The sequence below is a fragment of the Sarcophilus harrisii genome, chromosome 1 (assembly GCF_902635505.1).
Source record: "Sarcophilus harrisii chromosome 1, mSarHar1.11, whole genome shotgun sequence".
In the NCBI taxonomy this organism is placed as follows: Eukaryota; Metazoa; Chordata; class Mammalia; order Dasyuromorphia; family Dasyuridae; genus Sarcophilus; species Sarcophilus harrisii.
In genome coordinates, this window is record NC_045426.1 from 655,028,832 (window position 1) to 655,039,351 (window position 10,520).

Consider the following 10,520-nt stretch of genomic DNA (forward strand, 5'->3'; position numbering starts at 1 on the left):
CTTCTTCCCTAGAAGGATGGTCCTCAGAGAAAAGGGGCCTGAAAATGAATTGATTCACCTTTAGCACATTATTGAAAGAGCTAAGAATAGATAGACCTATGTTCTTTTCTTGAACCAGTAGACCACTTCCTTTTCTGTTTTGTCTTGAGTGGATCTTTGCTTTGATAATAAATGAGAATGGCATGGAATGCTGGTTGTGTCCCAGGACCCTTGTACGGCCAAGGACAAGAAGAGACAGTAACAGTGCTGATGTGTAGCACTGGGCTTACTTTAGTTGGTTACATAAAGTGAGAAGCAGGGAGGATGGTTTAGAAAGCAGATGACAACAGAAGAGGGTGGGGCTGCCATGACACATCTTTCCCACTTCTATCAGGGCACCAGAGCCAGAATGCACTTCTGGGGTCCACTACCACCTTCATCGTTCTGGGACCAGTGTTCCCTCCTCTCAGCGAGAAGAAGTTATGACCCCAGGACTTGTAAATCAGAGAATACATAAGGAAATAAGAATAGAAGAAATAAGAAGAAGGAAAGAAGAAATAGAAGACCCACAATCTGTGGGTTGGACCATATTGCTGCCTTCTTCATTTGTTTCCCACACCAGAGCTTGACCTTGTATCATTGCAGCTTTCACTTGTACTACTTTTAATTATTTCTAGCACTTTGTACACCTAGCCAGGCATTCTGGAATCCCCCCAGTTGTTAAAATAAAGTGGTCCTTTTTTCTGTCTAGGGAGATGGCATTCCTGTAATCAAAAAAGTAATATTCCAAGGAGGAAAATCCCATAAAGCACTAGTGAAATGATTTGTGGCCCTTTTAAAACAATTGGAAAATTATAAAGCAGTATACAAATATTTTTATTACTAAACTCTTCCCTAAAGGAAGAGACTGGCACATGTTACATGTTCAGTGAGTGCAACCCTCCCTTTGTGGAAGGCTGTTGCAAGGAAAGAACAGTTACCTAAACCATGAAGGAAGGATGGTGGCCTCTTGCCTCATAGTAAATGGTTCAGGGGTGGGGGAACCAAAGGAAGCTACATGAAGATGCACGTTGAAGTGATCTGGTTATATATTCTGTGTACCTTGGTGCCATTTCTCTGTCCTTTTCTGAGACAATGCTAAAGTTTTACTGTAACTGATACGAATGGATCTGTTTGCTTCCCCAGCCTCCACCTAAACTGCCGAATGGTGTTTTCACACAAGATTTCCAGGAGTTTGTAAATAAATGGTAAGTTCCATAAATCCATTTCATGGCTAGGTGCCAGACTGTCAGCCTGGAGGGTAAGGCAGACATCCTGCTTGTCCTCTGGGACTTGCCCACACTCCTTACCCTTGACCCAGAGAGGACAATTGCTTCTTGATTCTGGGATAGCTGTCTTAGTCCAAGACAATTTTAAACCTGTTAAGCAAGAGTCCTTTTGGAAGTTACAGATTTGGTAAAATGCCTAGGGTCTTCTTCCCACAGTTGCTTGAAGTGAATTAACACTTTAACCTTAGAATCAAGGCATAGAAAGTTTATGCTTTTAATCCAGAGCCATCATCTGCACCTTAGAAATATCCAATTTGCCTACTTTTCAAAAAGCGAGGGAAGTCTAAGGGATCTAGATGATCATTGAACTTATCCCAAAAGACTTATACATGTTTTAAAGAGGCCCCTTCTAAGAAGGTTTCTTAGCCAACAAGGTTCTTGGTCCTCTTAAAGTCTTAGAGAATAACTAAAGTTTGTTTTTTTTGTTTTTGTTTTTTTGTCTAGCTTAAAGTTTTTTACTTTGCCATATTTTTTTTTTTTTTTTTTTTTTTTTTTTTGCACCTTCCTGGTGGGAAAATGCTTTTGAGGATCAAGAAGTGATCTTAATGATTGACTCTTTAGTCAGAAAAAAGGATTGGCTCTTTATTTTTTAATGCAGTCTTGAAAATAACTTGGACTTTTATGAACCTGTCCTAACTTTGAAAACTCTCCATAGTTTAACAGCACAAATCATTACTTGATTTGAGCAGTTGGGCCAGTAGCTAATTGCCAAACATCTTGCAGTTTGAATTTCAACCAGTTTCATTTGCTTGTTTATTCTGAAAAGGTAGAAAAAGACAAATTATTCTGATTATTTTCAGCTACGCAGCTTTGAGTATAAAAATTTTATAATTAGGTTATTTTTACCACTATTTTATCCTTTCTTTGAGTAGCTATTTGGAATATATAGTCAGATCTGCTTTTAGCTTTCATTTTGTAACTGTGATACCCCATTTTGAAAGGAGAGTTTTCATTAAAAATGTAGCTGAGGTTGTTAACTAAAGTTCCTGTCAGGACACCGGTGGGAATTTCCCTTCCCTTCTCCCCTTCCTCTCCCCCCTTCCGGGATCACTTCCTGTTTTCAGACCCTAGCCCTTCCCTGCCTTCAGGGGGTCCTGCCCTCCAAATCCTGATGACATGCTGGGGCCCCTCACCCAAACAGCAACTTTGCACAGTTGCTGCAGAACAGGTTTTGTTCTTCACAGTCAGGTTTCCTGATATACTAAATTCTAGGATAACACAGCTAAAAGTGAAAATAGGTTTGGAAAGAATAACTGACTGGTCTTTTTTCTCTCTCTTTCTATTTCTCTCCTTAAAATATCAGCTTAATTAAAAACCCAGCCGAGAGAGCAGATCTGAAGATGCTGATGGTAGGTATTTGATTCAGGTTGGGGAGGAGAAATGACAACTTCAAGGGCCTTGGATTTGAGTCCTTAATGGGAATAGAATCTCACTGTTAGGTTCTCACCACCATTTTGGGATAGTTCTTCTCCCTGAGCCGAAGAGATATAAAAGAAATGGGGTCCTACCCTCTCGCACAGTGTTTTATTACTTGGAAGTAGAAAACCCAGTCAGTCTTCACCCTTTATCTCACCTCCAAGGCAGGCATAATTCAAGCTAATCAAGCAAGTCTAAAACCAAGGCCTGGCTTTGAAAATGTTCTTGTTCTGGAGGATACTCCTGGATTAGTTGAAGAATTTACTGAAAAATTCTTTTGACCTGGAGTAAACAAACTATTGATCAGTGATTATTGCCAAAATTTCTAAATATATTTTAAAATGGACATAGCACAGTTTGTAATTATTTCTAAAGGAAATCAGTTCTCTTTAAGAGTTTACTGGGGCTTTTGTGGTAATTATGAAGAGGCAGCCTCAAATCCAATACAGGGATATAACATAAAAAATTTTAACTATCCAAAAGTCAATGTACCTCAGGGATCATTGCTTTCCCTGACCCTGAAGAGCTTCAAGTCCAAGCTGGAATTAGAGAAGAGATTCCTCTTCTGGTACAGATTGGACAAGCTGCCCTCTGAGATGCCAGAGATCAGTGATAGCTAAGAAGGGCCCTGAGCCTAAGTTTTCAGAGTCTAAGCCATTCATCTTTTCACCTTTCCTCAGTTTTTCCCTTTAAGTATTGTATAAAGTCAAGTTATTGCAAACATGCTCAGGAGGTAAATATGTTCTTTGTCTTCTTTTTGCCTTTTTGTCTTCCCTTACTGAGGAGTCAGCTGAGTTCCAGTTGATAGAGTTAGCTTGCTTAGGCAATGCTATTTTCTGAAGACCCTGTCCCTTTGATTAACCTTGATGCTTATGTTCTTGATAACTGTCTTCCCTTGATAGAACTGCTGTGTAGTATGAAGGTACCTGCTAATCAAACCCCCCATTTTTAACTCCCATATTCCAATTAGCCTAAAAGCTAGACCTTTTGGTATACATAACATAAGCATGGGGTATCCCTCATCTGCACTGAGTCCAGCTTCTTTCATTTCTCTTCTTTTGCCCAAATCCTGATCCTTTGTATGGCATGATATAGTAAAAAGAACACTAGCTGAGTCAAGGGATCCAAGTGTTAATCCTGCTTCGTTTGGCCATAGACATTCTGAGGCAAGTCATTGGACCTTAGTCTTTCCATATATAAACTGAAAGGAAAAATTGCAGATGTTCTTTTTCTTGCAGTTGTATGTTGTTGTTTTTTTCTTCTTTAGACTTCTCACTATTGATGGTGTTAAAGATGGAGGTAATAGAGGAGACTCTCAGTGCCCTGGTTGATTTTTTTTTTTTTTTTAAATGACCACTGAATTTCTAGTTTGTATCACATGAAGGCATTTCCACTCCAGGAGTTCCTTTTACTGATGAAATAATCAGTCTGACAAAAAGAAAGAAAGACAGAGGGAAGTCAGAAATAGACAATCTTAGTTTGACCCCTGTGGGCCAAAAGCTTGTTAGATTTATTAATGTCTTTTATTTGTTCTTTCAGAATCACACTTTTATCAAACGGTCAGAAGTGGAAGAAGTGGATTTTGCAGGCTGGTTATGTAAAACTCTGAGGTTAAACCAGCCCAGCACCCCCACACGCACTGCCATGTGATGGTGAAGCAGGCTGTCCTGTGTCCATCGGCTGTCTCCCTGTCCATCACTGTTTCTTGCCCTTTGGGCTAAAGACAATCTTTTCCTCCAATTCCTTCCTCCCTCTCCACTCTTTATCCTCCTTCCATCTCTCCTTCTCACACGGACCCTGACTTGGACAGCACCATTGGGGGAAATGTCTGTCGCCTCTTATGAACAAGCCAAAACCAGCTTGCTTTATTTTGTTAATTCTCCTGCACGTCTACTTCATTCCAGTGCAGCTCTTTCTCTGATATTTGGGAACTGTGGTGCTCCTGTTGTTCACTTAGGGTTTTTTAAAAAGGAAAAAAAAAAAAGGCAGGGGAACCAAATTGTGCATATCATGCTTGCCTCCCTCCATTGGGTGTTTGTCCTTCCCTTTAGTCCCCAGGTTGAGGGACTTGCAGAAGCCTGACCCTAGAAGTAGTGTACAGATGCTGAATAGTAGAGCCGGGCTGAAGGAGGAAGAAGGTAGAATTCAGAGACTGTTTTAACTCTTAAAAAGACACAAGTAACTATAAATCCTAGGTGTTGGGTTGTCGAGCAGGCCAAAGAAAGGCCATTGCCTATTGGTTTTCAGTGGTCACCTCACCCTGTGTTTCTGTACTATTCTGTGGTGGTTTTGATTCTGCTAAAAAATGTTAGAATCAATAGAGAAATGGCAGAGCCCTATTCCATCCCCTCCCTGCAGGTCTTCCCTCTCTTCTCATTCAGGGCTTGGCAGCAAAGGTCTTTTCAGAAGACTTCCACTAACTTCAGCAGGTTGATGTTAGAGGGCAGCTTCACTTTACTTCTGTTCCTTTAGGGAAGAAAGTTTTGACTTGTAATCCCTTTGAATGAGTTTATATTCAGCTTTCTCAAAGGAAAATGCAATATGATTTATAAAAACCCAACTTCCATAGTAAATAAAAATGCATCTAAATTTTTAGCAGGTGTTCAGGAACAGGTCTGGTTCTTTGACCTTTCCCAGCCCACCCTGACCCTGCTTCTCTTGCAATGTACACACAAGGACCTCAAGTCATTCACACTCAGCCAGATGGAATTTATCTGGTGTAAAGTTGAACCCACCATGCCCTTCTTTACACAGACAAAAGTGGTTTTAGCTGTCTGTAGTTAACACTTTAAAAATCATACTCAGGGTGTCACAAATGTGATACTTGGCCTCCCTGATGCAGTGAAAGGTAGAGTATTGAACGAATAAGACATGCTACCCTTTCCTAGATGAAAGGCCAATTTCTTCAGTGCTAAGTCATCGCGGAGGCTGTTTGGCTGGTGGTTGATAGGAAGCAGAGAACGTTAAGGAGTGTTTTCTGCTCTCCGATTCTTCTCTGGAATTGCTAAGATTTGAGAGGTTTTTTTCTTTCATTTCTTCCTAGCGTATACCAATGTTAATATGCCTGTGTACAAGTTGCACGCTGTAGTAGCTTTAAAAGAATGGTACTTGTCATTACCCACCTAGCTAGCCGGCATTTGTGTGAAGAAAGGGAAGTGAATAATAATATTCCCAAGAATCCCTCTCCTCCCTTTTTAAAAAATGACTAGAAATCATGTCTTGTGCAGATTAGTTGAAGGAACTTTGGTACTGAAAAAAGAAAAAGACTAGGGGAGGAAGAGATCCAGTAGGAAAATGGGGGGTTCTAAATGGATGAATTTTGCAAAAAAAGAAAGAAAAACACAATTAAATTTGATGTAAATAAAAACTTTTAGAGAGTCGTCCAAAAGTGGAATGGCCTGCCTCAGGAGGTAATCAGTTCCCCATCCCTGAAAATCTTTGACCAAAGGCTGCACAACTATATGTCATATATATTGGGGAGATAATTCCTTTCAATTATGAGCTGGACCAGATAATACCCAAGGTCTTTTACAATCCTGTAATTCTGTGATTTTGTGTGGGGGTGGGAGAGATGGAGAGTCCCATTAGCTCTCAGTTCTTTCTAGTCCCTCTGTTGACCCCTGATCCCAGAGGGTCGACTCCCCAAGTGATATCAGGGTTCAAACCCAAAGCACACTGACCATATATTTTTGGGGTTCTCCTTGGAAAACCAGCTTGACATCCCCTTCTGATACTTTTCCAAGTTCTCTTCCCCCTCCAGTAAACAAAGGAGAGGCTACTTTTATTCTTAATCTGATTTTGACAAGTAACTAGAACACTTATTCTGGTTTTTGTCCTTCAGGGACTGAAGCATATACAGTGTTGCAGGTTTTAAAAACAAACCTCTCCCAAGCTCTCAAGCTGCTGTTGTGTAGGTAACCAATTTCCCTTGGGAGCATCCCTCAGAGGGGTGGCCTGATGTCTGTAAGACTGGGCTAAGCATTAGCATATGCTTGAGATTTTTAGTTATGCCTTCTTTTAAGGGCATTAAGCTTTTCTCTCCCCAACAGAAGTCAGGAGTTGGGGTTAAGAACTAGGTGAGTCTGGGCCTTGGATACTGGCCTCCCCAGAAGTAGTGTTATAATAGGAAGGGCCATGGGGCAGGTAAGTGGTACAGTGGCTAGAGCACAGAGACTGGGTTCCGGACTAGAGTTCAGATCTCGCTTCAGACACTAGCTAGCTGTGTGACCCTGGGCAAGTCACAACCCCAGTTGCCTCCCCAGAAGTGGAATGGAATTCATTTGAGCCTGAATTCAGGCACACTTACCATTGTGAATGAAAGTTGTTGTCCTAGATCCTGTTCTCTGAGGAGGAAGTGAGATTGTGCCCTGGGTGAGTTGGGGATCAACAAGAACAGCTCAGACATCTGCATCTGCCCCTCCTCCTATGTGGTTGTTTAGATCCTCCTGCTTTTCTGCATGTCATTTATGGAATTGGAGTCATGGAAGTGGCTGAACCCCTTGTCATGAAGTCTGTTGGTGTGGACTCCATTGGGGAGCGGGGAAGGAATAAATAGCTTTTTGTCTCCAGATTAGGCTTTTTAGTCGGTTTGAGTCTGATTTAAAACCTGAAGTACTGACTTGGTTAAGCAGGAACTATGAGTTGTTACTGGAGCCCTGGGGGAGGAGGGGTGCAGGGAGAGCTATTGGCCACCAGAGACTTTTAGTGTGCAGTGAGATGTGTATTTTATGGCAGCAGAATGATTATTACTCTTCTATTCCCTTCCCCTTTGGTGCCTCAGTTTCCTCATCTGTAAAATGGGGATAATAATACTTGCACTACCTACCTCACAGGGTTGTTGTGGGGAAAGTGCTTTGTAAAGCTTAAAGCACTATAGAAATGTGAGTTATTATTCCTGCCCTCATCCCCTCAAAAAAATCCCCCAACGTTGTTGTCCTTTAATCTGCAATTCCTAATTATGTTAGGTCTGTCAGAAAGGGAGGGGCTTTCAGTTGGGACTAATTGCTACTGGCATATGGCTGTCTGAGGTCCAAGAAGAGGCATGGACTGCCCATTAACAGGTGGGCAAAGTGTGATAACTTAACAAAAGGGGTACCCTTTTTGCCTTCTCATCCCCATCATGCTGCTGATTTGTGATTCATATATGCTGGTGTGTGTGGTTTGTTTGTTTTTAAGAAAATTATAATGGATTGTGCTTTTATTTTGTTAATTTAGTTTGCAATGATTCTAGCCCAGAGAACCCTTTAACTTGGCCCAAGGATTTTAGGTAGACTGCAGTGCTAACTCAGTCTTTGTAGAAGCTGGGAGACTTATTGTCTTACCCACAGATCTGAATTCATTCGGGTTTCTTTCTTAAATGAGATTACCTTTGCCCTCTCGGGAAAGCTTCTGCCTTCCCAGACCCAAAGGACAGCATTACAGTTCTCTGTATCAGAGGCCCTGGGGAGATCCCACCCCAGGAACTCAAATCTGATGAACATTTAACCAGGAATTGGATGTTAAAAGTGATTAGCTTGGGGGAGGGAAGGAGGAATGGGAGCTGTTAACCCCCTCTGATTGGAGGGGACTGGACATTTCTGGGCTTAGATATTGAGTACCTTGTACAGACATGGGGTGGGAAAAAGTTTTTTCTAAAATATGAATGAACCTGTGCAATTGTGTGATTGAAATGACTACTGGCATCCAGGGTTGTATGGGTCTAGACATACCTGGGAATTCTGAAACTCACTTGTGAGTATTTTATTTTAAAAATTAGGTCGGACATTCTAGTTCTAAAACTATTATCTTGGGGTTATTTCCACCCCACCCTCCAGTTGTTGCTATTTTTTTGTGCTTGGTTTTGAAGGGGAAGAAGAAAGTGTATCAAACATTTTGTTGGTGCAAATTTTTTTTTAACTCGATATTTTCATCATAAATAAATGGCACTTTACATGATCAGATGTGGTTTCCTTTAAGTCCCAGATGACTGGATAGGGGTTGGCAAGTGTCAGTCCCTAGTCTCATTTAAAATACAATTTCCTGGGTTTAAACCTTGGCAGAGGCTCAATATAATGCCTAAATTGAAACATCTCTATTTCCACTGGTTTTCCTTCCTTTTTAATGGTGCTTGTCCTGGTGAACTGTGAAAGAATTACATGGTTTAATTAAAACACCACGAACCTCAGCTTTTTCCCAACCAACTGACAGCAGCCTGTCACATTAGCATGAGGGGTTCAGTAATTGACAGGTTAGATTCCAGAAATATGACACCCTGGGAAGAAATGATGAAGCATGTTACTGCCCCGTTAAGGAAGGGAGCCAACACAAGGGAACATAGTTGGAGTCGGAAAAGCTGCATTTTCAAGTTATATCTTTTAGGGGAATTAGGAGTTCATATACTTGGTGGTAGTCCCATCATTCCTCTCATCCTCAAGAGAAGAAACAGGCCTAGAAAAGGGGAGGAAAGCCATCAGGTTACACAGGCAATGAATGGCAGAGACCTAGATTCCCCAAAGTCCAAATTTCTGGCCCTTTCCATTATATACTCCCTACTATGCCTCCCTCTGTCTAGCTGAATTCTCTTCTCTGAATTGGCTGGATATAAGACTGTCACGAAAACTTTAGGGTGGGGCAGGGGAAAAAAAAGGTCAGCAAGACTGGTGGGTTGTTTTGAGGTTTTTAGATAGAAATCTGTTCCTGCGCATTGTCAGAGTTGATCACATCATGGAAGCTGCTCATCTGCCCCTTTTCCTACAAAGAGAAGGTAACCAGAGCCAGAGCCCGAGGAGTCCCAGCTGTGTAAATAACTACTTAGTGTAAGTAACTAAGGGTAAGTTGTCCTTTGGAAGAACGAGGACCCCCGAGGACCCCCATATCCAGGAGGTAGCCGTTGTCCCTGGGGCCAAGCAGCACAGGGTGAAGCCCAGAGTGTCAGGAGCATGGGGACTCCTGGACTGGAAATGGAGCCAGAATTTCTTAGAGCTGGCAGGGACCCTAGAACTCCGCTCCACCCCTGTCATTTTACAATTGGGGAAACCATCTTGCCCACAGTTAGAGTTAACTGCTGTTCAGATACAAGTTCTTGTTGGTTTCCTGACTCCTAGTCGGGAAAGTTAGTTCCTGTAGAGAATACTGACCCAGGGAGTAGAAAATTTATTTTCAAAAAGAATAATAGGGAGAAGGCCTGGAGTTGGAGAGGAGAGGAAGGGGGGAGGGGTGGTGGAGAGAGGAAGAGAAGAGACTGGACAGAAAGGAGACAGAAGTGCTGAGGGGGATAATAAGAGCATTCCAGCCCGGGGTAAATTGTTGGGGCCCCTGCAGACCCATGACTTGCTCCGGCGCTTCGGCAGTAATTCTAAGGAGACCGAGGAGGGTGTGCTCTGTAGACACCCTCCAATCCCCTCCCCCCACCAAGTGCCTGGACTGCGAACGGGGACATGAGGAGCAGTCATGGGCCCAAGTTCACTCCAGTTCCCAGGAAAGAAGTGGTAGGCTTTCCCAGAAGCCTGCAGTGGGGAGTGGGAGGGGGGAGGGGGCAGGGCTGAGGAGGAAGGGAGCTTCGCTGCTGCATGGGTCAAAGCGAAACTAAGCCGGCACACAATGGAGGCCTCCAGGCCTGCCTGGGAGAGGCCAGCGCAGGCTTTGGAGCTGCCAAGCTGGGGGAAGCGTTATCGGGCTCCTTAAGTCTGCCTCAGCCCCAGCCGCAGCCCGCCGGGGCCGGGGGAACGTCAGTGCTTCACCCCCGCTCCCCACGAGCTGGGCTCCAGCAGAGAAGGGACTTGTCCGAGGACACACGTCCAGGCCAGGACTCCCGACCTC

General features: G+C 42.9%; 1 protein-coding gene across 2 annotated transcripts in view; it reads left to right on the plus strand.

Annotated features, from left to right (window-relative positions):
• MAP2K2 (mitogen-activated protein kinase kinase 2) overlaps positions 1-8,660 on the plus strand; it is a 35,933-nt gene extending 27,273 nt beyond the window's left edge. For both annotated transcript variants that reach the window (XM_031947845.1, XM_031947844.1), the window contains exons 9-11: positions 1,165-1,226; positions 2,611-2,656; positions 4,263-8,660. In XM_031947845.1, coding sequence (XP_031803705.1) covers positions 1,165-1,226; positions 2,611-2,656; positions 4,263-4,373 — 219 coding nt within the window. In that variant the 3' untranslated portion in view covers positions 4,374-8,660. The remainder of the gene's footprint in view (positions 1-1,164; positions 1,227-2,610; positions 2,657-4,262) is intronic.
• Positions 8,661-10,520: the final 1,860 nt, after the last annotated feature.